Source organism: Narcine bancroftii, chromosome 13 (assembly GCF_036971445.1).
Source record: "Narcine bancroftii isolate sNarBan1 chromosome 13, sNarBan1.hap1, whole genome shotgun sequence".
Lineage (NCBI taxonomy): Eukaryota > Metazoa > Chordata > Chondrichthyes > Torpediniformes > Narcinidae > Narcine > Narcine bancroftii.
The window spans coordinates 44,665,156-44,692,997 of NC_091481.1; the positions used below are offsets into that span (position 1 = coordinate 44,665,156).

The 27,842-nt window shown below is 45.4% G+C and overlaps 1 protein-coding gene across 4 annotated transcripts in view; it reads left to right on the top strand.

Annotated features, from left to right (window-relative positions):
- cdk17 (cyclin dependent kinase 17) overlaps positions 1–27,842 on the top strand; it is a 211,236-nt gene that overhangs the window by 140,381 nt on the left and 43,013 nt on the right. For all 4 annotated transcript variants that reach the window (XM_069908733.1, XM_069908736.1, XM_069908735.1 and 1 more), the window contains 2 exons: positions 10,784–10,904; positions 14,535–14,632. In XM_069908733.1, coding sequence (XP_069764834.1) covers positions 10,784–10,904; positions 14,535–14,632 — 219 coding nt within the window. The remainder of the gene's footprint in view (positions 1–10,783; positions 10,905–14,534; positions 14,633–27,842) is intronic.

Genomic DNA, 27,842 nt, shown 5'->3' on the forward strand with positions numbered 1-27,842 from the left:
ACATTTTAGATATTTCCTGGATCTTCGCAGATCACAAGTCGTTGAACTTTGTCTTGAATAAAGTGTCAGACCCTTGGTCAGACAGGCAGCAGAGGCACCTGTCCTACATATCCGAGTTTATCGCAGGTATAGAGCACATCACCCGGAGGACCAACATGTGGATAACATACTGTCCCGACCAACTGTCCAGGGAATACAGACTCTATCCCAAGGAATCGACTGCCAGGCCCTGGCCCAGGCACAACAGATGGACCTGGATATCCCTACATACAAGATGGCAGTGACAGGACTCAAACTGGAGGATGTCTGCATTGGCCTCAGCGACAAGATCCTCTTTTGCAACGATACGACCGACAAGCCTTGCCCCATCATCATGGCAGCATGGAGACAACCGGTATTCAATGCAGTGCACAACCTCCCAGTCATCAGGACCACTGTCAAGATAGTAGCCAGCAGGTTTGTCTGGCACAGCCTCCGTAAGCAGACACTGGCAGACATCAAAGGTACAGACACATGTCAAGGTGCTCTCTCCCCACCCCCAACCCTTTGAACCGGCACGAAGGCAATTCAGCCATGTGCATATAGACATTGTGGGACCCCTGCCAGTGTCACAGGGGGCACAGTACCTGTTGATGATGGTGGACTGTCTCACAAGAATGCCGGAAGCAGCCCTGCAGGCCAAAACCTCAATGGAGGCCTGCACCAGAACCATAATAAGCACATGGGTGGCCCGATTCGGAGTTCCGGACCACCTGACATCAGACAGGGGTGTACAATTCACTCTGGTTAGCCTTAGCCAACCTCTAAGGAACCCAACACTCCATGGCACACCATCCCCTGGCCAATGTGTTGGGGGAGAGATTCCACAGGCACCTCAAAACGGCACTGATGGCCTCACTCAAAGGTCCAACCTGGGACGATGAATTGCCGTGGGCACTCCTGGGAATCTGCACCGCATCCAAGGAAGATTTCAAAGCCTCAGCAGCTGAAATGGTGTATGGAGCACCCCTGGTCATCCCCGGGGAATTCCTGGCCACCACTAGAGAAACAGACAAAACACCAGCGGTAGGCCTCGAGAGACTGAGAGAACATTTGGACACACTGGCCCTGACACAGCCATCAGTGCACAGCCAGCCCAATCCCCGGGAACCTGAGAAGCTGCAGTGGGGCCACTACAGTAGCCATATTGGGCGGTCAAGCATAATGGGGCTACATGTGTGCTGGGCATCGGTGGCAAGGAGGAAACATTTACTATTGACCGCCTCAAACCAGTACATTTGGGCACCAGCCAGCCGATCGACCCACCAGCACCACGCTGCCCCATAGAGGCAGGCCACCCAAAACCAAGGGCAGTGTCCAAATCGCGATTCTGGGGTGGGGGTGGGGGAATTGTGTGGCAGCCCGCAGCATACCAACACGCAAGATGGCATCCAAAATTGGCGATCCTGAAAGATCCACACTGACTAAATCGGCTTTCTTCATGAGCTGCCAACCGCATGGCAGGAATCAGCGAGCACTGGCAGAAAAGACAGCTTATCCACGGCCAGCAAGCCAGTGATGTTATTTCTGCCAGAAGTTGCATAAACACCAGGCCCAGCGGGCCGATATAAGACAGGGCTAACCATCAATAAAGTTAGTATTGACTCGTGTCAGTGTCTTGCTTTCATGCTCTGCTTTAGCACACACTGTAACCTGATGTTAGTGTTTGTGAAACTTTTAGAGACAGTAATGAAGAACGAAATTAATTTCCACTTGGAAAACATGAATCCTCCAATACAGTTTTGCAAACATAAATTTATGTTTGATAAATTTAGCTTGAATTTTTCTTCTGTAAAATAGATGGTAGATTACAGGTTTGGTATTTTAGGTTTTCCAAAGACATTTGATGAAGCAAAGCATATAATGATATTTTTACAAAATTTGAAACATATTGGATTGAAAAGAAAGAAGTGAAATGAAAACAAATTTTAATTCTTTCTGTCGGTGGTAATTTTTTTGGATAAATAGTCCCACTTAATCAGATACATTTGATGTATTATATCTTAACTCGTGCTCTTTCACAAAAATTATTAAAAATTTTACTTGCTTCTGGAAATTTCCTACTACCTTTTATTTGAAAGGAATAATGGCCAAGATGGATGCATGTAGTATCTATCACCTTTCTATGTTATATTTGATTTGTCCCACATCCTCCAAGTCAAAGGGGTACCCAGCAATGCCTGCCTTTTTGTTGACTATGTAGAGCAATCCATGCTACAAGCCTACACTGGCAAGGCTCCTCAACTCTTTCTCTGCTACATTGCTGACAACGTTGGTGCTGTCTCATGCACCCACAATGAACATGTCAACTTTATCCATTTTGTTGCCAGCTTCCATCCTGACCTCAAATTCACTTGGTCCATCTCTGGCAACACTCTCCCTTTTCTTGATCTCTCATTCTTCATCTCAGGAGACAAACTCTTAACCGGCATTTTGTAAAAACCTACCAATTCCCACAGCTACCTCAACTACACCTCTTCCCACCCTGTCCTGTGTAAGGATTCCACTCTTTTCTTTCAATTCCTCTGATTCCAGGATGAAATCTTACTTGGGAGATCATCCGAGATGTCGTCCTTCAAAAGCTGTGGCTTCCCTTCTACTACCATCAACCTAGCCCACAGCCACATTACAAGCACATATACCCAACAAGGAAAGAATTATTTCCTCGTCCTCATCTACCACCTCACCAGCTTCTGCCATAGAACATTACAGCACAGGAAACAGGTCCTTCGGCCTTTCTAGTCTGTTTCAAACTATTATTCTGCCTAGTTCCACTGACCTGCACCTAGTCCATACCCCTCCCATCCATGTACTTGACCACATTTTTCTTAAATGTGAAAATTAACCACTTCAGCTGGCAACTCATTCCACACTCCCACTACTCTTTGTGATGAAGTTCTCCCTAGGAGGGGAGAAAAATCATGTCTGATTTGTATCTCACCTAAGCTCAGTAGAAAAAGATGACTTGCATTTACTCTTTCTACACTCCTCATAATATTGCATACCTTTATCAAATCTCCAGGGAATAAAGTCCTAACCTGTGTAACCTTTCCCTGTAACTCAGTTCCTGAAGTCCAGGCAACATCCTAGTAAATCTTCTCAGCATTCTTTCAATCTTATCGATATCTTTCCTGCAGTTAGTTGACCTAAACTGTAAACAATACTCCAAATTTGGCCTCACCAATGTTTTATACAATTTTACCATAACATCCCAACTCCTATGCTCAATACTTTGATTTATGAAGGCCAATATACTAAAAGCTCTCTTTACAACCCTATCTACCTGCCAACGCCTATTTCAGGGATTGATGTTTCTGTATTCCAGATATGCCTGTTCTACTGCACTTCTCAGTTCCCTATCATTTGCACTGTGTGTACTGGCTTGGTTTGTCCTTCCAAAATACAACTCTTCACTTGTCTGCATTAAATTCCATCCGACATTTTTCAGCTCACGTTTACACATTCCTCAGCAAGTTCTGAAACCCTTCCTCACTGTCTACAACAACTCCAATTTTAGTTTCATCTGCAAACTTGCTGATCCAATTTACCACATTATCATCCTGATCATTGATGTAGATGATAACCATCAATGGTCCCAGCATCAATCCCTGATAGAAACATAGAAGATAGGAGCAGGAGTAGGTCATTCGGCCCTTCGAGCCTCCTCCGCCATTCAATGAGATCATGGCTGATCTTAAAGTTCAGTACCCTGTCCCTGCCTTCTCTCCGTAACCCCTAATTCCCTTATACTGAAGAAATATATCTAATTCAATGTTTGGCCTGGAAGTCAGCCTGAAGAAACTGAGGTCCTCCATCAGCCAGCTCCCCACCATGACTACCAGCCCCCCCACATCTCCGTCGGGCACACAAAACTCAAAACGGTCAACCAGTTTACCTATCTCGGCTGCACCATTTCATCAGATGCAAGGATCGACAACAAGATAGACAACAGACTTGCCAAGGCAAATAGCGCCTTTGGAAGACTACACAAAAGAGTCTGGAAGAACAACCAACTGAAAAACCTCACAAAGATAAGTGTATACAGAGCCGTTGTCATACCCACACTCCTGTTCGGCTCCGAATCATGGGTCCACTACCGGCATCACCTACGGCTCCTAGAACGCTTCCACCAGCGTTGTCTCCGCTCCATCCTCAACATTCATTGGAGCGCTTTCATCCCTAACGTCGAAGTACTCGAGATGGCAGGGGTCAACAGCATCGAGTCCACGCTGCTGAAGATCCAGCTGCGCTGGGTGGGTCACGTCTCCAGAATGGAGGACTATCGCCTTCCCAAGATCGTGAGATATGGCGAGCTCTCCACTGGCCACCGTGACAGAGGTGCACCAAAGAAAAGGTACAAGGACTGCCTAAAGAAATCTCTTGGTGCCTGCCACATTGACCACCGCCAGTGGGCTGATATTGCCTCAAACCGTGCATCTTGGCGCCTCACAGTTCGGCGGGCAGCAACCTCCTTTGAAGAAGACCGCAGAGCCCACCTCACTGACAAAAGGCAAAGGAGGAAAAACCCAACACCCAACCCCAACCAACCAATTTTCCCCTGCAACCGCTGCAGCTGACGTGGACATTTACCCCCTCCATAAATCTTCATCTGCAAAGCCAAGCCAAAGAAAAATATTCAATGAACCTGCCTCTACTGCTCTCTGTGGCAATGAATTCCACAGATTCACCACCCTCTGGGTAAAGAAATTCCTCCTCATCTCGGTTCTAAATGGTTTGCCTATTATCCTCGAACCATGGCCCGGGGTTCTGGAATCCCCCACCATTGGAAACATCCCTTCCGCATCCATTCTCTCTAGTTTTTATATGTCTCTATGAGAGCCCTCTCAATCTTCTAAACTCCAGTGAGTACAATCCCTAATTGCGCAATCTTTCCTCATAAGTTATTCCTGCCATTCCAGGTATCAGCCTGGTGAATCGCCTTTGCACTCCCTCCATTGCAAGAACATCCTTCCTCAGATAAGGCGACCAAAACTGCACACAGTACTCCAGGTGTGGTCTCACCAAGGCTCTGTACAGCTGCAGTAAGGTTTCCTTATTCCTATTCTCAAACCCTCTTTATATGAAGGCGAACATACCATTTGCCTTTTTAACCGCCTGCTGTACCTGCATGCTCGCCTTCAGTGACTGGTGCACAAGAACCCCTAGGTCTCTCTGCACTTCCCCATCTCCCAATCTATTGCCATTCAAATAGTAATCTGCCCTCCGGTTTGTATTACCAAAGTGGATAACCTCACATTTATCCACATTGTAGTGCATTTGCCATGTACCTGCCCAGTCCCCCAATTTATCCAAATCACACTGGAGCTTCCTGACCCCCTCTTCAGTGCACACAACCCCTCCTAGATTAGTGTCGTCTGCAAATTTGGAGATATTACTTCTAATCCCCTCATCTAGATCATTAATGTAAATTGTGAACAGCTGGGGTCCCAGTACAGATCCCTGTGGCACCCCACTGGTCACCGCCTGCCACTCAGAAAACGAGCCATTTATCCCAACGCTCTCTGTTCTATCTGCCAGCCAGTTCTCAATCCACATCAATACCTTCCCCCCAATCCCATGAGCCCTGATTTTGCATGCCAGTCATTTATGTGGAACCTTATTGAAGGCCTTTTGGAAATCCAGGTACACCACATCCACTGGCTCTCCCCCATCTATTTTACCTGTCACCATCTCAAAGAATTCCAATAGATTTGTCAAGCACGATTTACCTTTTGTAAATCCATGTTGACTCTGTCCGATCCCTTCTCTGCTAGTCATATGCTCCGCTATTACATCCTTAATAATGGATTCCATCATTTTGCCCACTACTAATGTAAGGCTCCGGGAGATCCAAAATGAGTGGTGGACTAGCCTCGCCAAACGAACCCAGCTCAGCGCGGATATTGGCGACTTCAGGGGTTTCTACGAGGCTCTAAAGGCTGTGTACGGCCCCTCACCCCAAGTCCAAAGCCCGCTGCGCAGCTCAGACGGCAAAGTCCTCCTCAGCGACAAGATCTCCATCCTCAACCGATGGTCAGAACACTTCCAATCTCTTTTCAGTGCCAACCGCTCAGTCCAAGATTCCGCCCTGCTCCAGCTCCCTCAACAGCCCCTAAGGCTAGAGCTGGATGAGGTTCCCACCCTGGATGAGACATATAAGGCAATCGAACAACTGAAAAGTGGCAAAGCAGCAGGTATGGATGGAATCCCCCCAGAAGTCTGGAAGGCTGGCGGCAAAACTCTGCATGCCAAACTGCATGAGTTTTTCAAGCTTTGTTGGGACCAAGGTAAACTGCCTCAGGATCTTCGTGATGCCACCATCATCACCCTGTACAAAAACAAAGGCGAGAAATCAGACTGCTCAAACTACAGGGGAATCACGTTGCTCTCCATTGCAGGCAAAATCTTCGCTAGGATTCTACTAAATAGAATAATACCTAGTGTCGCCGAGAATATTCTCCCAGAATCACAGTGCGGCTTTCGCGCAAACAGAGGAACTACTGACATGGTCTTTGCCCTCAGACAGCTCCAAGAAAAATGCAGAGAACAAAACAAAGGACTCTACATCACCTTTGTTGACCTCACCAAAGCCTTCGACACCGTGAGCAGGAAAGGGCTTTGGCAAATACTAGAGCGCATCGGATGCCCCCCAAAGTTCCTCAACATGGTTATCCAACTGCACGAAAACCAACAAGGTCGGGTCAGATACAGCAATGAGCTCTCTGAACCCTTCTCCATTAACAATGGCGTGAAGCAAGGCTGTGTTCTGGCACCAACCCTCTTTTCAATCTTCTTCAGCATGATGCTGAACCAAGCCATGAAAGACCCCAACAATGAAGACGCTGTTTACATCCGGTACCGCACGGATGGCAGTCTCTTCAATCTGAGGCGCCTGCAAGCTCACACCAAGACACAAGAGAAACTTGTCCGTGAACTACTCTTTGCAGACGATGCCGCTTTAGTTGCCCATTCAGAGCCAGCTCTTCAGCGCTTGACGTCCTGCTTTGCGGAAACTGCCAAAATGTTTGGCCTGGAAGTCAGCCTGAAGAAAACTGAGGTCCTCCATCAGCCAGCTCCCCACCATGATTACCAGCCCCCCCACATCTCCATCGGGCACACAAAACTCAAAACGGTCAACCAGTTTACCTATCTCGGCTGCACCATTTCATCAGATGCAAGGATCGACAATGAGATAGACAACAGACTCGCCAAGGCAAATAGCGCCTTTGGAAGACTACACAAAAGAGTCTGGAAAAACAACCAACTGAAAAACCTCACAAAGATAAGCGTATACAGAGCCGTTGTCATACCCACACTCCTGTTCGGCTCCGAATCATGGGTCCTCTACCGGCACCACCTACGGCTCCTAGAACGCTTCCACCAGCGTTGTCTCCGCTCCATCCTCAACATCCATTGGAGCGCTTACATCCCTAACGTCGAAGTACTCGAGATGGCAGAGGTCGACAGCATCGAGTCCACGCTGCTTAAGATCCAGCTGCGCTGGATGGGTCACGTCTCCAGAATGGAGGACCATCGCCTTCCCAAGATCGTGTTATATGGCGAGCTCTCCACTGGCCACCGTGACAAAGGTGCACCAAAGAAAAGGTACAAGGACTGCCTAAAGAAATCTCTTGGTGCCTGCCACATTGACCACCGCCAGTGGGCTGATATCGCCTCAAACCGTGCATCTTGGCGCCTCACAGTTTGGCGGGCAGCAACCTCCTTTGAAGAAGACCGCAGAGCCTACCTCACTGACAAAAGGCAAAGGAGGAAAAACCCAACACCCATCCCTAACCAACCAATTTTCCCCTGCAACCGCTGCAATCGTGTCTGCCTGTCCCGCATCGGACTTGTCAGCCACAAACGAGTCTGCAGCTGACGTGGACTTTTTACCCCCTCCATAAATCTTCGTCCGCGAAGCCAAGCCAAAGAAAAAGAAAAGAAAGAATGTAAGGCTCACCAGCCTATAATTGCCTGCTTTTTCTCTACCCCCCTTTTTAAATAGTGGGGTAAGATTAGCTACCCTCCAATCCATGAGTACTGATTTTGAGTCTATCGAGTTCTGGAAAATAATTCTTAAAGCAACTGCTATCTGAATGTCCACTTCTTTAAGCACCCTAGGATGTAGATTATCAGGCCCTTGGGATATATTGGCCTTCAATCCCTTCAATTTCCCCAACACCATGTCCTTAGAGATACTGATTTCTTTCAGTTCCTCCCTTGCATTAGTCTCTATGTTTCCCAACATCCTTGGGAGGTTATTTGTATCCTCTCTTGTGAAAACAGAACTAAAGTAAGAATTTAATTGGTCTGCCATTTCCTTATTCCCCATTAAATATTCCCCTGATTCTGACTGCAAGGGACCTACTCTGGATTTCACCAATCTTTTCCTCTTGACACACCACTAGTCACAGGCCTCCAGTCTGAGAAGCAATCATCCACCACCACTCTCTGGCTTCTCCTGTATAGCTGATGTCACATCCAGTTTACTACCTCATCATAAATACTGAGTGTCTGAATCTTTCTGACTAACCTCCCATGAGAGACCTTGTCAAAGACATTACTAAAGTCCATACAGACAACATTCACAGCCTTTCCTTCATTAATTTTCCTGGTAACCTCCTCGAAAAATTCTGATAGAGTGGTTAAACATGACCTACCACGCACAAAGCCTTGCTGATTATCCATAATCAGTCCCTAGCTATCCAAATACTTGTATATCCAATCTCTGAGAACACTTTCCAATAATTTATCTAATACTGATGTCAGGCTCACTGGCCTATAATTTGTTGGGATGACTTTTGGAGCCAATCCTCCGGCACCTCACCCGTGGCTAAGTACATTTGAAATATTTCTGCCAGGGCCCCTGCAATTTCTCCAGTAGCCTCCGTCAAGATCTGAGGGAATATCTTGTCAGGCCTTGTGGATTTATCCACCTTTATTTGCTTTAAGACAACAAGCATCTCTTCCTCTTTCATCTATATAGGTTTCATGACCCCATGCCTGTTTTCCTTACTTCCCACAACTCGGTGCCAGCTTCTTGAGTAAATACTAGTGCAACAAATTCATTTAAGATCTTTCCCATCTCTTCTGGATCCATACATCACTAACCACTCTGATCTTCAAGGGGACCAATTTTGTTCTTAATATACACATTGAATCCATTAGGATTTTCCTTCACATTGTCTGCCAAAGCAATCTCGTGTCTTTTTTTTTTAGCCTTCCTGATTTCCTTCTTAACTTTTTTCTTTCATTTTTTTTGTACTTCTCAAATACCTCATTTGCTCCTTGTTGCCTATACCTGCTCTCTCTTTTTCTTAATCAGATCGCTATAACCCTTGAAAAACAAGGTTCCCTATGCCTGTTAATCCTGCCGTTAATCCTGATCTTCTTTGGCTTGGCTTCTTGGACAAAGATTTATGGAGGGGTATGTCCACGTCTGCTGCAGGCTCGTTGGTGACTGACAAGTCCGATGCGGGACAGGCAGGCACGGTTGCAGCGGTTGCAAGGGAAAATTGGTTTGTTGGGGTTGGGTGTTGGATTTTCCTCCTTTGTCGTTTGTCAGTGAGGTGGGCTCTGCGGTCTTCTTCAAAGGAGGTTGCTGCCCGCCGAACTGTGAGGCACCAAGATGCACGGTTTGAGGTGATATCAGCCCACTGGCAATGGTCAATGTGGCAGGCACCAAGAGCTTTCTTTAGGCAGTCCTTGTACCTCTTCTTTGGTGCACCTCTGTCTCGGTGGCCAGTGGAGAGCTCGCCATATAACACGATCTTGGGAAGGCGATGGTCCTCCATTCTGGAGACGTGACCTACCCAGTGCAGTTTGATCTTCAGCAGCGTGGATTCCTGATAGGAACATACAAACTCTGCACTCTCAAATTTTCACCTTTGAAGGCCTTCCGCTTATCAAACTCATTTTGCTAGAAAACAACTTATCCCAATCCACGCTTTCTAGATATTTCTCATTTTCTCAAAATTGGCCTTTCTCCAATTTAGAATTAACCCAAGGCCCAGACCTATTCTTCCCCATCATTAATGTGAAACTAAAGGCATGATAATCACTAGATCGCTACACACACTTCTGTCACCTGTCCTGTCTTGTTCCCAAATTGGAGATCCAGTGTTGCACTCTCTCTCCTAATCCATTGTCACACTCTCTCCTAATCCATATGGCCTCTAGGCATGTACTCTGGACCCTGACCTTTCTCCCTCCTTCCCCAGTTTTTTTATTCAGACGCCTGACCGCTTTTTTCCCTAACCTTGAAGAAGGGCTCAGGTCCAAAATGTCATCTCTTATGTGTTTACCTCTTATGGAGCAGCATGGCCTCCTGTGTTCCTCCAGCATTTTTGTGTTTTTACTATCATTAATATGATAGCTTATTTAAAAGACAATGCTTTGGGTCAGCATTTCCCTGAATTCCCAAGGTTGCAGTTAACAACAGACCAAGACTTGAAAATGAAATGTTTTGTCATGTAATTTTCGCAACCCAAAAACATGTTTTAAAGTCTTCAATTGAATGACTCCAACAGATACAGTGGCAGCCAGTGACAAGCTCTGTCATCCCAGTCCTGATCTCCAATGAGTCTTTGGTAACTGGTTTGATGATCTGCCAGAATCCTTACTAGTGAGGAATAATAAACACTGAGCATCCTTGAGGAGCTCAGCCAATCAAACATCATCCAAGAGGAGAAATAGTCAGTCTATCTTTATCAAGACAAGCTTAAACGTGTCACTTTTTCTACAGGTTTGGCGAGAGCTAAGTCAGTGCCTACAAAGACGTACTCAAATGAGGTTGTTACTTTATGGTACAGGCCTCCAGATGTACTCCTGGGTTCTTCAGAATATTCAACACAGATCGACATGTGGTATGTTTTGTTAACTTGAGATGTCAGTAAAACTTCAATACTTTACTCTATGACCATTCAGAAAACTCAGTAGTTCTAAATTTGTGGAGATCAAATCCCTACACCCTTCCAACATTCTGGGGTTGTCTTTCTCACACACCCCCACAGCTGTCTGGGCCCCAATTCCCCCCACACCCTTCCAACTCTCCAGACCCAGATCCCCAACTCCCTTCCAACTCTCCATTCCTACTTCCACCACTCCCTTCCAACTCTCCAGTACCTGTTCTCCCACTCACTTCCAACTCTCCAATCCCGGTTCCCCCACTCCCTTCCAACTCTCCAGACCCAGATCCCCAACTCCCTTCCAACTCTCCATTCCTACTTCCCCCACTCCCTTCCAACTCTCCATTCCTACTTCCCCCACTCCCTTCCAACTCTCCATTCCTACTTCCCCCACTCCCTTCCAACTCTCCAGTACCTGTTCTCCCACTCTCTTCCAACTCTCCAGTCCCAGTTCCTCAACTCTCTTCCGGCTCTCCAGTCCTTGGTTCCCCCCACTCCCTTCCAACTCTCCAGTCCCATTTCCCCCACTCTCTTCCAACTCTCCAGTCCCAGTTCCTCAACTCCCTTCCAACTCTCCAGTCCAGGTTCCCTCACTCCATTACCACTCTCTAGTCCCAGTTCCCACCTTCCCTTCCAACTCTCCAAACCCAGTTCCCCCACTCCCTTCCAACTCTCCAGACCCCGTTCCTCCACTCCCTTCCAACTCTCCAGTCCCACTTCCTCCACTCCCTTCCAACTCTCCAGTCCCACTTCCTCCACTCCCTTCCAACTCTCCAGTTCAGGTTCCCTCACTCCATTCCCACTCTCTCGTCCCGGTTCCCTCCTTCCCTTCCAACTCTCCAAACCCAGTTCCCCCACTCCCTTACAACTCTCCAGACCCCGTTCCTCCACTCCCTTCCAACTCTCCATTCCCACTTCCTCCATTCCCTTCCAACTCTCCAGACCCCATTCCTCCACTCCCTTCCAACTCTCCAGTCCCACTTCCTCCACTCTCTTCCAACTACTCTCCAGACCCAGTTTCCCCTCTTCCTTCCAACTCTCCAGTCCTGGTTCCTCTTCTCACCTCCAACTCTCCAGTCCCATTTCCCCCACTCTCTTCCAACTCTCCAGCCCCAGTTCCTCAACTCCCTTCCAACTCTCCAGTTTAGGTTCCCTCACTCCATTCCCACTCTCTTGTCCCGGTTCCCTCCTTCCCTTCCAACTCTCCAAACGCAGTTCCCCCACTCCCTTACAACTTTCCAGACCCCGTTCCTCCACTCCCTTCCAACTCTCCATTCCCACTTCCTCCACTCCCTTCCTATTCTCCAGTCTTCGTTCCCCACTCCCTTCCAACTCTTCCAGACAGGTTCCCTCCTATCTTCCAACTTTTTAGTGTCCTGGTTCCAATGTCCATTTTCCCACACACTCTTCAAACTCTCCCCACTAGCCCCCAATCCCTTCCAACTCTCTTGTGCCCTGGATTCTTGTACCCCTTTTCAACTCTCCGGGTCCCTGTTCCTGTGCCGTCAGGTAAGCGTGTGGAACAAGCTATCAGTGGAAGTGGTGGATTTGGATTCAATTTCATAATTTAAGAGAATATTGAATAGGTCCATGGATGGGAGGGAATGGAGGGATGTGTTCTGGGTACATGTCAATGGGAGTAGGTGGAATATTTGTTCACCATGGACAAGATGGGCTGAAGGGCTGTTTATTCACCCGTTGAATCTTCACAAAGCTAGTTGATCTCGACATCAACGAACAATGAAAGGGAATAAGGAAGCTTTTGGTAATTTACCTTTTTTGTTTGAGTTTAGGGTTAGATAAAAGTGAAAATAATTCAAACAAAGCCAATGTTATTTTGTTATTTTAAAATGAGATTAGGCTCCACCACCTTGGACAGAAAATTGTGAAAAAGGTGTGTCACTCATGCCTCATTTATAGATCTACAACAAGCAAGGGTGGCTCAGTCCTGGCAGTGAATATTTGCTTACAATTTTCTTGAGGCTTTCTACCTTCAGGAGGTGATTCCTGATCTCTCAATTCCCATGCCATTGGGAACATACTTCCTGCATCAAATCTAACCAGTCTTATCAGAATGTTGGAATATTGTGAAATTCCCTAAATTCTAAATAAAGCTGAAATTGACTCAATCGCTCTGCATTCAACAGTGCTGCCATTGTCTGGTGAACCTTTGCTAAACTTCTTCCATAGCAATAATGTAATTTGATTTACTCATTGAAAGATAAGTTTTCCTTTTGTTTAATTTTTCTTTCAAAAAATTGACAGTGGATATTTAAGTTCAAGGGCAGCTCTGATGGCGTTTGGGGTTCGACTCCTGCGCTGTCTGCAAGGATGGTGTACATTCTCCCCATGTCTGCGTGGTTTTTCTCCGGGGGCTCCAGTTTCCTCACACTGTTCAAAATGTACAGAGGGTGTAGGTTAATTGGAGGTAAATCGGGCGACATGGACTCATGGGCCAAAATGGTCTGTATATCTAAAAAAAAGTTTATTATCATCTAACTGTACACATACAACCAGGTGATACAGCATTTCTTCAGACCATACTGCGCACACGCACACACAATACACAGCACATAACAATTACATTTTTACACATAAATAGAGTATAAAATAAAAATGTATCAAAATTTTGGAATAATTTGTAAGAGACCCAAGGTAAAAGGGTACTGTTCATCAATATCACAGCCTGTGGGAAGAATCCTGGCAGTCCTGATTTTGATGTTCCAGTGCCTCCTTCCTAATGGTGGAACATCAAAGACACCATGTGACAGATGATAGGGGTCCTCAATAATTCTTTTCAAGCTCTTTCTAAATATTTGGGCATCCTAAGGAAACCACCAGAGGTCACAGATTACAAGTACCACGGAACCAGTGGATTGGGTCAGAGTACTGGAGAAGTAGGATCTCCACCAAAGAACAAAGCAGCCGAAGCCTCAAGCCAGGAATTGGGGTCAGGGTGCAGGAGGGAAAGACAATGAGCAGCTTCCCAACAAGCCTCAGGCATCATCAGCCTCCTAACACTTTGGGATTCGGAACCAGGGGGTTGAGGAGGTGCTATCTGGACAAGGTCCTTGCAATCGGGTACATGGTTGAAGAAGGTTAAGGGTGGCTATTGGTGGGGGGGGGGGGGGGGGGTGTACCTGAAAAAGCAGAAACACTCTATCTCCAAAGGGACTCTTTTGTCTTTTGCTTCTCTTTCTTGGCATTGGAACTTAACAAATCTTGGTTTGCCTATGAAGGGGAGGCAAAGGAAAGCTTTCTGATATACAGTATCTTGTGAACATGACAATATTATTGAATATAGTATCATCACTGCTGGCAGAAACACTTGTTTGCCTGTCACAGGAATGATCGTGTGAATTTTGAGCAAGATGGGTCAGTCATACCATGTGCATAATTAATCATCCTGGAATCATTGTGTGAAATGTATTAAACAATTAAATCCACAGTAATATAATAGTCAAAATTTTTTTGACAGGGGGGTAATTCAACTTGTGTTTAAGAGAAATTTGTGAGAATTTTCAGTATGTTGAGATATATGACATGAAACATTCTTATGTGAGTTACTTGTTCTTTAATTTGTTTCAGGGGTGTTGGGTGTATCTTCTATGAAATGGCAGCTGGAAGACCACTTTTTCCTGGTTCCACTGTAGAAGATGAATTGCACTTGATTTTTAGGCTACTGGGTAAGTTTTTAATTCGTTTGTGATTGGAGCACATCGTCATCACAGTTCTGCTATTATACTTTGACAATTGAAGGTACTGTTAATTCTGCATCCAAAATGTTCATCATGATTAATTAGAAATTAGTATCATATTTTGGGAATGAAAATTTTTCATCCGTTTTTTGGCTCAAGTAACAGAACAATGATTGAATCAAATTTCACACGCACTTGTATGTATCAATTAAAGAAATCAATATTTCATTCTCCAAAGGGAATTTCACCTGAAAAGTGAAATGATTATATTCCTAAGGAATATTTTCATTATTTTTACTGGTCATATTGTTTTGCTACCTGATCAAATTATTAAATTTATAAACCATTAAAGCATTCTGTCAATCTGGAAGGAACACTCAACACATACTCAAAAATCTCCTATAACTGTACTTCTGAACTCAAGTAAAAGCTGAATGAATTCACTTGACATCACAGAGGTATCGGTGCCACAAGACTCACACCACCAGGTTCAGGAACAGCTGCTCCCCCTCCACCACCAGACTCCTCAATGACAAACTCAATCAGGGACTCATTTAAGGACTCTTGCCACATTATTAATTATTGAATATTTATTGTCTGCATTGCACAGTTTGTTTGCACTTTCTTCTTGTTTACTTTTCTCTCTTTGTATATGTATCTCTTCTTGTAGCGTTTTTTGCACTACTGATAAGAAGTTCTGCTTGGCCTGCAGGGAAAAGAATCTCAGGATTGTATGTGATGTCATGTATGTTCTCTGACAATGAATCTGAACTTTGAAGATAGTGCTGGGTCCTTTATCATTTGTCACAAACCTTGGATGATAAGAGATAATGTGTTTAGTTAAAAAGAAAAGCTAATCGGGTGTAAAATTTAGGAAGCTGAAATGGGACAAGGCATTTGAGGAACATAAAGGAAGCAGGAAAGAACTTAAAACAATAAATTAGGAGGGTGAAAGGACGATAGCCAAGTAGGATTAAGGAGAATCCCATGGCATTTTACACATTTATTAAAAATAATAGGGTGGCCATTTCCAAACTTCCAAAGTGGAGGACATGCAGGGTCAGTGTCAGAACAAGTCTAAGATTGAAGATTTGATTTATTGTCATAGTAATAAAACAGTCTCATATTACATGAAATTTCTTTTTTCTTTTTTCCTGCTGCAAGGCAGACAGATTCACCACCAGCAGGAATAGCCTAATCACAGACAGACTCGCAGACAGAGAGAGAGAAGCAAAACAAAGTCCCCCCAGAATCACTGTCTCCATAGATTCTCCTCCAGTGCTTCCGCAGCCCCCGCAGCCACACAGAGTCCAGTCCAAACCATTGGTGACCCAAGCTCTAGATCCAAACCTCCAACACAGTCAGGAACCCTTCAGCAACTCCTCACATTCAGTTTCCAATACTTGGTACCCCTCCAATCAGTTTGAGTCAGTGTCCAGTAGTCCGCTGCTTCCACGGGTTCCTCGCCTTGAGTAGCGAGCAGCCCGCTGTGTGTGCTGGTCCCTCAGCCTCAGAACTCCCTCACTGATCCACCACCGCGGTGCTCACCACCCCTGCGGATCATCTCCTCCGTGGTGCCCTGCTCCAACCTTCCGCTTCCCCGGAGTCTGCAGCCCCTCGTGGCTGCTGCCGATTAATAGATGCCTCCATCTTGGGCACTGATCCGCAGCCATTCAAAGCCCGTGTGGACCCCACAGGAGCACTGAATCTTCACTCCCTCACTCCTTGCAGGTCCACACCAGTGGCAGCACTGCTGCTACAGTGGCTCCATTGGTGCCACCATTTCTTATGGGGGGGGGGGGGCATTAGGGTGACCGTACTTCAAAGACTCTCTCAGCAGTGGGGGTCTGCTTTACCTGCTATAAACCTCCATGGACCACTGTCACACTTCCCCCTCCCTCCAACGGAACACACAATCGCGCATGCTTATATCAAGTGCTAACGCTAGTGATTCTAACAGATGTGCTGCCAACCATGCCAGAACTATGCGCCTGCACTATATGTTTCCCCCGTCTGTGGGCCCACCGCGCATGCACCAACCAGCCCATTAAACTAACCACACATGCGCTGGCCAGCCTGGTACTCCAATCCATTGTGCATATATACCAGAAGAAACATGGCTGTGCACATCCTACAGACCCCAGGATACAGCATTTAACCCTCTCCCTTGCCCTTTCTGCCCCAACACCCTCAAATGGAGGACAAATTAATGTCCAGCTCGAGGTGGCACCAGACAGAGGACAGAGTGCTCAAAAGCTGGACTGTCCGACCTAAAACCAGATGTCTGACCACCCTAGCAGACAGGGAAAGGGTAGGTCCACTCAAGGACAAAGGAGGGAATCTATCTCTGGAGAGAGAAGATGTGAACAACATTCTAGATGAGTGGTTTGCATTGGAATTTACCAAGGACATGGATTATAGTGAGAACAGGAAATGGGTGTTGATATTCCAGGGCAGGTCATTATTAGGGAGGAGGAGGAGTTGGGTCTCTTGAAATATATTAAGGTGTAAGAGGTTAGTGAGACAGTTAATGTGATCCTATCACAGTGCTGGTGACCTGGGTTCGAATCCAGCCTTGTCTGAAAGGATTTTGTATGTTCTTCCCGTAAACTGCTCCAGTTTTCTTCCACCCTCCAAAACTTACAGAGTTGTAGGTTAATTGGGTGTAATTGGGCAGCATGGGTTTCAATGGCCAGAATCAGGTCAAGTTTGTTGTCATCTGATCGTACAAGTACAGTGGAAAACTCAGCCAGACATAACACACATACAGACAAACAACACATGCAAGACAAGTATTTCATCTATATAAATAAATATTGCTTTATGCATATGAGATCCTTTGGTCGATCAGCATTCTCAGTGCCCATGGGAAGAATCTGAATGTCAGCCTAGTGCTGCTGGCTCTGATACTCCTGTATCTCTTCCCTGATGGAAGCAGCTGAAAGAAGATGTGTGCTGTTAGGATATGGTCCTCGATTTTATGTGCCCCATTTAGACAACGATCTTGGTAGATCACATCAGTTGGGGTGGGGGGGGAGTGGAGAGGTCAGAGAGACTCTAGTGATCAATGACCAATGCCACTCTTAGGGTCCTGTGGATTGACTTCTGTCTATTTCTCTGCAGGAACCGTACTACACTGTGACACAGCCTAACTGGATGCTCTTGATAGAGCTCCTATAGAATAATGACATAATGGTGGCTGGTAACCTTGCCCACTTCAGTCTTCTCAGGAAGTGCAGTCGTTGTTGTGCCTTCCTGACAAGTGAGGAGATATGTGTTCACAATAGGTCACTAGTGAAGTGAATTCCAAGGAACATGATGCTCTCCACTTTCTCTACTACAGAGTTGTTGATGTGTAGTGTTCCTGGTCCACCTGATCATCTTCTCCGTCTTGTCCACATTGAGACTCAGGTTGTTACTTATCATGAGATTTTATACCTCTTCTCTGTCGTATGACTCATCAATATTTCTGTTGTGTCATCTGCAAACTTCATGCCTCTGTTGCAGCTGGATCTGTTGATGTCGTCGTGGGTCAATAGTGTGAATAGGAGCAGGCTGAGCACACAGCTCTGAGGTGCACCAGTACTCAGCATGACTGTGCTCGACATTCTCCTACCAACCTGGTCAGACAGTGGTCTTTCCATTAGGAAGTCCAGGATCCAATTACAGAGAGGGGTATTGAGTCCCAGCGAGGACAGCTTCTCTACCACCCTCTGGGTATGATCATATTAAACGCCAAACTGGTCAATGAAGAGCAGCCTAGCGTATGAGGTGTCGTTCTCCAGGTGGTTCAGGATGGAGTGAACGGACAAGACATTGTCGGTGGAACGGTTTCCTCTATAACTTCTCTGTTTAGTGTGAGCAATTCCTTTGGTCGTTCAGCAGTCTCAGTCCCCGTGGGAAGAATCTGATGCATCCAGGTAGGCTTTGATGTGTTCCATCACCAACCACTCGAAGCATTTCATAATGGTGGAGGTCAGTGCCACAGGGCAGTCATCATTGAGGCCTGTTATTTTCACCCTCTTAGTTCCCAGGATGATGATGGCTGTCTTGAACCCTGCGGGAATGTTGAACTACTACATGTCTGCAATTGGTCTGCGCAGTCCTTTAGTACCCAATCAATATGTCATCTGGTCCATCACCTTGTATGGGTTCACCTTGGGTAGAGTTCTCCTCACCTTGGCTGCAGCTATGCAGGGGTCCTATTCATGAGAGGGACACAGAGCCTTCTTTGGTGTCATCCTGTTCTTCTCATCAAACCGTGCATAGATGTTCGGTCTGTCCAGAAGGGAGGCGTCATTGTCCTTAACTTGTGATCCATTATAGTTTTGATCCCTTGCTACATGTGCCTCATGTTGCTGGTGTTGAACAGCTGTCTGTGGATGTACTGGGTGTTCCCTCGCTTTGCTTTGCCTTCTAGATTGCAAGGGAGAGTTCAGCTATGGCTAATCTTAGTGCCATCCTACACCATCTCCTGAAGGCAGCATCACAAGCTCTGAGAAGGGCCCAGACCTCTGAATCCAACCATGTTTCCGGTTAGCATTGATTATGAAGCATTAGATCTCGGTGATGTCCTCAATGCACTTGCTGATGTTGCCAGTCACTGAGTTGTGTACTCCTCTATTTTTACATGACCATTATAGGTGGCAGCCTCTCTGAAACAGCTTCAGTCTGTGGTCTCAAAGATGCCTTGCAGCCTTGCTATGGACCCCCTCCTCTGGCCACATCCTGGTCTCCCTGCGAACTGACCTCGTTTGCTTTGCCAGCAGTCTGTACACTGGGGTTAGCAGGACAAATATGTGATTTGAGGTATCAAGGTGAGGGCGAGGTGCCATCTTGTAAGGACACTCCAGGGACATTGGGGTACACCTAACCTAGAGTGTTCTCTCTTCTAGTGGTGAAGTTCACATGCATTTGAAACTGTGGTAAGACCATTTTCAGGTTGGCATGATTGAAGTCACTAGCAACAATCATAGCACCATCAAGTTTGGATGTCTGGGTTTCGTAGATGGCACCGTAAAGCTCCTTCATGGCATTACCCTCATTAGCCGAAGCAGAACCTAGACTGGGGCAATTACAATGGCTGAGAATTTCGTGGGCAGGTAGAAGGTTCGGCATTTCATGTGGAGATACTCTATATCTGCTGAGTAGAAGGTCTTCACAACATAGACATTGATGTTGATGTAAATGCAGTCCCCCTCCTCAAGCCTTGCCAGAAGCAGCAGCATCTCTGTCTTTCCAGAAGGAGATAAGGCCATCCAGCTGGATCGCTGAGTCTGGAATGCGCTAATCACTGAAATGCACTGGAATCGGCTTCTAATGTATTGTAAAATAAATAAACACATCAGGTTTTTATTTAAAGACTTTAAGAAGGACAACAAGGTCAAATGAGGAAACTGAGGACTGGCGAGTCTAATATCTGTGACAGAGAAATTATTAGAGACGGTTCTTGAAGATAGGATTTGGTCGCAATTGGCACATTAGGGAAAGTCAGCATGATCTTGTCTCATAAATATGATTTTTCTTAAGAAATAATGAAGGTAATTGATAAGGCCACTGGATGTTGCCTCCATGGACTTTAATAACATCTTACAGATGCATGGGATCCATGGTGAATGGGTGCTGGGACCTCTGTTGTTTATGATATATATCAGTAATATGGATGAAAATGGACTGATTTACAAACACAATAAAATTTGGCAGAGTTGTGAATAATGATAAAGGTTGTCAAAGTATACAGCAGGATGAGGATGAAGAAATGATAGATGGGGTTTAATCTGGACCAGGGCGAGGTGTTGACGCTGGCAGCATAAGTAAAGAGAATAAAGTGTATGATTTTAAGCATAAAAGTAAGGACGTTAGTAAAGTAAAGCCTTAGTTAGGCTGTACTTGGAGTACTGTGTGCAGTTCTGGTTATCCCATGGCAGGAAGGAGATTTACCAAGATGCTGCCTGGATTAGAGGGTATAAACAAACTTGGGTTGTTTTCTCTGGAGCATCGGTAGCTGAAGAGAGATCTGGCAGGTTTATAAAATTATGAGGCGTCAATAGGGTAGACAGTCAGAATATTTCTCCCACGGTGGTTTGATACGATTAGAGTAACAGTTAATGCAATGCTATTACAGCCCCAATGAGCCAGGTTCAAATCCAGCGCCATTTGTGAGGTGTTTGTGCGTTCTCCTAATGACCTGTGTAAGGCTTCCCTTGGTGCTCCGGTTTCCTCTCGCCCTCCAGGGTTGTTAGGTGAATTGGGTGTAATTGGTTTCATGGGCCAGAAGAGCTGTCTACTGTCCTGGATCATTAAAATTAAAAATAAAATTAAAAAACAGTCCCCTACTGAACAAGATTCATTTAAGGTGGGGAGGGGGAGAGGTGTAGTTTGAAAGAGCTGTGCAGATCAAGTATTTTATCCAAAGAGTGCTAGGTGCCTGGAGTTGACTGCTAGGGCAGTGACGGAGGCAGATACAATAGTAGAACCTAAGCAGCTTCTAGATAGACACATGTAATAGAAGGATATGAATCACATGCAAGCAACAGAGATTTAGTTTAATCTGGTGTCATGTTCAGCACAGACATTGTCAGTTGAAGGGCCTGCCTCAGTGGAGTTTTCCCTCAGGAGCTGGAATCACAGACAGATGCCAGGCAGCCGTGCTTACTTCAAAATGGAGAATAATGATGCCCCATCGCAAGCCCCCTCGAGCCTTGGTTACTCTGAGGCTGACTTGAACAGAATATTCAGGACGGTCAATCCTTGGAAAGCATCAGACTGAGACGGTGTACCTGGCTGGGTCCTTAAAACCCATGAGAACCAACTGGCTGGAGTTTTTGCAGACATTTTTAACCTCTCATTACAGCGGTCAGAGGTCCCACTTGCAGCCATCATTCAGGTGCCCAAGAAAAGTCATGTGATGTACCTCAATGCCGATTGGCCAGTGGTACTGACGTCTACCACGATTATGTGCCTTGAGTGGGAGGTTATGATGTGAATAATCTCCTGTCTCAGGAAGGACCTAGACCCACTTCATCTCACCTATCATCCACTCTGTTTGATCATCTGACCACAGGAACATCAATGTCAGGCTGTTATTCATTGGTTACAGCTTGGTGTTCAACACCATCTGACCAGCAAAACTCATGATCAACCAAGCTGAAAGATCTGGTCCCTCTGGAACTGAATGCTCATCTTCCTCATCAGCAGACCCCAATCACTGCTGATCGGCGTCACCACCTCCTCATCACTCATGATTAGCACACAGGCAACCCAAGGCTATGTGCTTAGACCCAATTCTCTTCTTGTCCACCCATGACTGTGCAGCCACTAGATCTACTAACTCACTGTTGTTGGCTGAATAACTGGATATGAGTCTTTTTTGCTTCACTCTCTCCATCTGACTGTAAGACTGTAAGAGGCGCTTAGGCAATTCCTGCAGGAGGTGAATCTGTCTGCATTGCAGTAGGCAAAGAGAAATTTCATCCAATACGACACTGTTTTATTACTATGACAATAAATTGAATCTTGAATAAAGGATGGACATTGAGAAACTGGTTGGGTGGTGCTTGAACAAGAATCTTACTCAAGGAGCTTATTGCTTCATTTTAGGAAGGAGAGGCAGAAGAACACACATCTGTCTGCATTGATGGGAAGGAAGTGGAGAGAGTCAGAGTTCATTTCTCAGAAGACCTTTCTGGAGACAGCATATTGAAGCACACCAGCTCCTCTACTTCCTAAGGAGTCTGATGAGCTCTGGCATGTCATCAGATAATCTGATCAAACTTGTGCAGGTGCTCTGTAGAAAGTACACCAACTTGTTGTATCACAGCCTAGTTTGATCATTCAAGTGCCCAGGAATGCAAGAGGCTGTAGAAGGTAGCAAACAGAGCCAGGTCTATCATAGACTTCCACCTCGCATCCACTGCAGACATCTATGTGAGGCATGGCAGCCAACATCCTAAAGAACCCCATCACCCTGATCACAACCTCTTCTTCAGACAGAAGATACCTGAGGACCAGCATCTCCAAGTTCAAAGGCAGTTTCTTTCCAACAGCTATCAGATTCTTGCACCTTTCTTTGTTACACTAATCACGGACTGGTCTGCTACCAAAAAAGGACTGTCTGCCTGACTGCAAGTCACATTTTTTGCACTTGATAGCTGTGAATGTTATTTGTATATTTGGATTTTGGATCTTAATTTAATTCAATTAATGTACTATTATGGTTTTTCTTTACAACCATCTGTTCGGCTGAAGAAAGGAAGAATTTCAGTACAATGTGTATGACAAACTTATTATTATAATTTCCAGTGACTTCAACATAACTCAAACTCACTGATGTTAATTTCACAGATTACTTATCGACATGCAGCATGGAACAGGACCTTTAGCCTATCCAAGCCTACCTATAATAATCTCATGTGCCTGATTTTGGCACATATCCCTCTGCGCTTTCCCTATCCATTCACTTGACCAAATATATTGCAATTATACCTGCCTATACCACTTCCACTGGCAGCTCATTCCACATAGCCATCCCCCTCTGTGTGACAAACTTTTATCCCTCTCACCATTAACCTATGCTTTCCAGTATTTGATATTTCCTTCATGAGAAAAAGTCACCATCTGAGTTTCTCACAATTTCATATGGAAGATGGAACAGTGTGGGATCAAACCCTTTGACTGACATTGCCTTTGCTGAGTCCTGGAAATGTAGAATCTGCCACTGCCATTGTCTTGAGCCTGTAGTCAATCACCACCCATCACACACAAGTAATGAGAAAGGATTTTTGCTGAGTTGCACAAGCAAAATTATTGCAAGAACCCTCCAAAACCACCTTTTCCCAGTAGCTAATGAGCTGTTTCCTGGTTTCTTCCATCACAAGGCACAATGAACAGGTTCTTTAACATAATTCCACCAGGCATATAGTGGCTCTTGGAATTGAATTTTTTTTTTTTAAATTCAGGCATGCAGCCCCATGTCAGCCCATAAGCCCTTGCCACCCATTTTACATCCCATTAACCTATATCCCCGGTATGTTTTGAACGGTGGGAGGAAACCGGAACCCCCAGAGAAAACCCACGCAGACACGGTGAGAACATACAAACTCTTTACAGACAGCGCGGATTCAAAACCCTGTCCAACACCAATCACTGGTGCTGTAAAGGTGTTGCGCTAACCGCTATGGCATCTGTGTCGTTTGTAGTTGAGGTCAAGGAGAATCCTGTCCTTGTTGCACGGGGGTGGGGTAGGGCAGGGTAATGGAGGATATGGGGTTGAGGGCAGAGTTGTTGGTAGTGGAGGGGAATCCACGTTGTTTGAAGAAGGAGGTCATCTCAGGTGGTCTGGCATGGAAAACCTCATCCTGGGTGCAAATGTGACAGACAATGAGGAACTGAGAGAAAGGAATGGATTCCTTACAGGGGACAGGGTGTGACAAGGTGTCATTGAGGTAACTGTGGGAGTTAGTAAATTTGTAGAAAACATCTGTCAAGAGTTTGTTTCCCAAGATGGAGACAGAGAGATCAATAAAGGACCAATTTAATTTGAGGTCAGTGTGGAAGTTAGTAGCAAGCTGGATAAAGTTATATTGCTCATCATGGCAGCACCAAAGTAGTCATCAGTTGTGGAGCCTTGCCTGTGGCAGCATGTAGAATGGATTGCTCCACCTAGCCAAAAAAAGGCAGGTATAACTGGGGCCCATGTGGGATGAGTCAAAGAAGTTATTGAGAGTGAGGACAAGTTCTGCCAACAGGAGGAGGGTGCTGGTGGAGGATGACTGGTTGGCAAGGCACTTCAACAACTTCTAATGCCCAGAACTCGGCCGCCTCATTTTCAGTATGGGGAATGGAGGTGAATATTGATTGGATGTCCATTGTAAAGATTAGACGATTTACTTTAGGGAACTGGAAGTTGTTGAAGTGAAGCATTACAGACATAGGAGAGGAGAGACTAGACCAGGGGTGGAGGGAGAGGGGTCAAAACAGAGTCTAGGTGAGCAGAAACAAGATCAGTGGAGGAAATGAATTTTTAAACTGAGCATTAAATCTCAAAGGTAATATGTATAGGCTCATTAGTCTAGGACAGCCATTCTCAATGGGGATCACTGCACATTTAAGGGGAGGGAGGCATGGACTGAAATCATGAAATACTTATGTCATTGGTAGGAGAGAAGTGCAGAAGACTCCTTCACGGGAAAGGGGAGCCATAATCTTTGAGTGGAGTCCTAAGGGCGCCAGCCCAAAAAAAAGGATGAGAATGGCTGGTTTAGGATTATGATTCTCACTTCACGTGCAAGAGGTCCCAGGTTCAAATCTTGAGTGTGCCCTATTTTGGGTGGTATGGTTAGTGTAGCAGTTATCACAATGCTATTGCAGCACACAATCCAGCACAATCTGTAGGGAGTTTGTATGTTCTCTCCATTACCTGCATGGGTTTCCTCCCACCTTCCAAAGATGTGCAAGGTTAAAAGGTTGATTGAAGGTCATGTGGGTGTTACGTAGGGTGGGCTTGAGGGCGAGAAGAGCTTCAGCTGGAAAGACTGATTGGATTCCTGGTTAGTGGAATGGGCAGAGGTCTAAAGGCATATGGTGAATCTTTCATTATGAGGGGTCGAGACAGAGTAAATGTAAATCGGAGTGTTCCACTAAGGTTAGGTGAGGTACAAACCAGAGATCATGGGTTAAGGATGAAAGAGGAAAAATTTAAGGGGAATATTAGAGGGAATTTCTTCACACAGAGAATGGTGGGGGTGTGGAATGAACTGCCAGCTGAAGTGGTGAATGAAGAAAAAGTTTGGAGAGTTGCATAGATTGGAGGGGTATGAAGGAATATGGGCTAGGTTCAGGTCATTGGGACTAGACAGAATAATTCTTTGGCACAGACTAGAGGCCCAAAGAGCCTGTTTCCGTGCTGTAAGGTTCAGTGATTCTATGGGTTGAGCCTGTTTCCGTGCTGTAAGGTTCGGTGGTTCTATGGGTTGAGCCTGTTTCTGTGCTGTAAGGTTCTGTGGTTCTATGGGTTGAGCTTGTTTCCGTGCTTGGGGAAAGTGCCAAAAGCAGGCAAAAGAAAGGAAAAAAATGTGTCAGGGAGGAGTTGGTTTGGAAAGGTGTGAGGAAGGGTTGATGATGATGGAGGAAGTGGATGGTCCTTTGAACGAGGAAGGTGGTGGGTAGAAGGGAAGGACAAGGGGAAATCGTATCCTTGTTCTTGCTGGACCAGATGTGCAGTGAGAGGAACCAAGCAGGAAATAGATGAGACACAATTGAGAACCTGGGCAACTGGCAAAGAGAAATGTCATCTGGAAGGTTCAGGTGCAGACTGAGAAGTACTATCCTCTGAGCAGAGACCATGTATAAAAGGGAATTGGCAAAATGAAATGGTGTCCTTACAGGAGGTCCATTTCAGATAATGCGTGAGTTGGTGGTCATTTAGGGACCTGAAGGGGTGGAGAGGCTGAGAAAAGGGCAAGGTAGAGTCAGAGAAGGATGATGAGTGTCAAAGCAAGGGTGGATACTCAGCAGCACCAATACAACCATCAATGTGAAGAACAAGGGATGAGCGAGAGGGATGTTAATTTGAGAAATTTTTCTCACACAAATCCAAAACGACCATACATTCTTCTCCACAGTGATATATTACTTTACATTCAGTCCGTTCCTCTCCCCCTTCCCTCCTATACCTTAATACCACAAGGAAAAGATTATGTAAATTAACCAAAATTCTAGAGTCGGCGACCCTTAAAGGAATGAAATATGAACCCAAAGAAACATAAAGTCTCATGAAAAAGATATAAAACAAGAGCCCGTCGTCTGCACCACGACCCCTTCATTTACCTCAGTCATTCCACTATAAGTATGGATTTTTACCTTTCTTCTATTTGGACAGGGTGGAGCTACCCCTGCAGACCTAAATGCTGCAGATAAGGCTCCCTCTCCCCAACGAATGGGTCATATTTCCTCCTTAAATTGGAGGGGATTTTATCCAGGAGAATATAACTCTGCATTGCCATATTCCACCGTGTAATATTTAGTTGGGAGTCGGACTTCCACGTGACTGCTGTACATTTTCTGGCTACTGGCAAGGTGACCTTCACAAACTGAATTTGGAATCTGGACAGTTTAAAACTCATGTCTATAATGTTCCCCAGAAGGTACAATTCCAGATCCCATGAAAAATCCACTTCAGTAATTTTTTTCAGAATGTCTCCCAGGTCCTCCCAGAAGGATTTCACCTTTGTACACAGCCAGGTTGAATGGATAAAGGTTCCAATCTCCACACCACACCTAAAGCACATTTCTGAAACTTCTGATTTAGATTTATGTATATTTTGTGGTGTGGGGTAGAGTTGATGCAGGGAATTGTATTGCACCAACCTGTACCTGGCATTAATAACAGCTGTCATGCTGCCCAGACATAGATCTGACCAGCAACCCTCGTGGATTGTTGTGCCCAAATCTGTTTCCCACTTTTCCCTTGCCTTATGTAAGCCTGGCTTCGGACCCTCACTTTGGAATAGGAGATACATCATAAAAATAAACTTATGCGTATTCCCCCTTCGAATTAGAATCTCCATGTCGCTACACATGGGCAGGGCCAAAGACAGTCCCAAATTATTTAACTGAAGAGAACAGAAGAAAGTTTTATTCGACAAATCTTATTTATTCCTTAGCTGTTCAAATTACATGAGTTGCCCTCGTTCATAGCAATCCTCAATACACCTGATCCCCTTCTGGCAGAATCTTATTATCCAGAATCGTAGGTATTAATTTGTTCTGGAACAAGGACGTTTGAGGAGACAACCCCACCTTTAACCTGATACATTGATTTATTTTTTGCCTCGTCTGAATTACATGTGTTAATATAGGTTATCTGTTTCCCTTGATATTAATTTAGTGCCCCACATATATTAACTCTCCTGCTATTTTTTCTCCTTCCATGTGCAGTCCAATTTGTGCCCTCGTAGAGAGAAGCAATAAACCTTGACTGGGCCACCCAATAGTATTTTTTTTGAAGTCTGGTAATTTCAGACCTCCCAGTTCATATCCCCAAGTCAATTTTTCCATGGAGACTCTAGCCACCTTACTGTTCCACAAGAACTTCTTGACTCATTCGTTGAGCACCGAAAAAAGCCCTGAGGCAATGGGATGAGCAAGGACTGAAATAGATATTGCAGTCTTGCCATCACCTTAATTTTAACTCAATAAA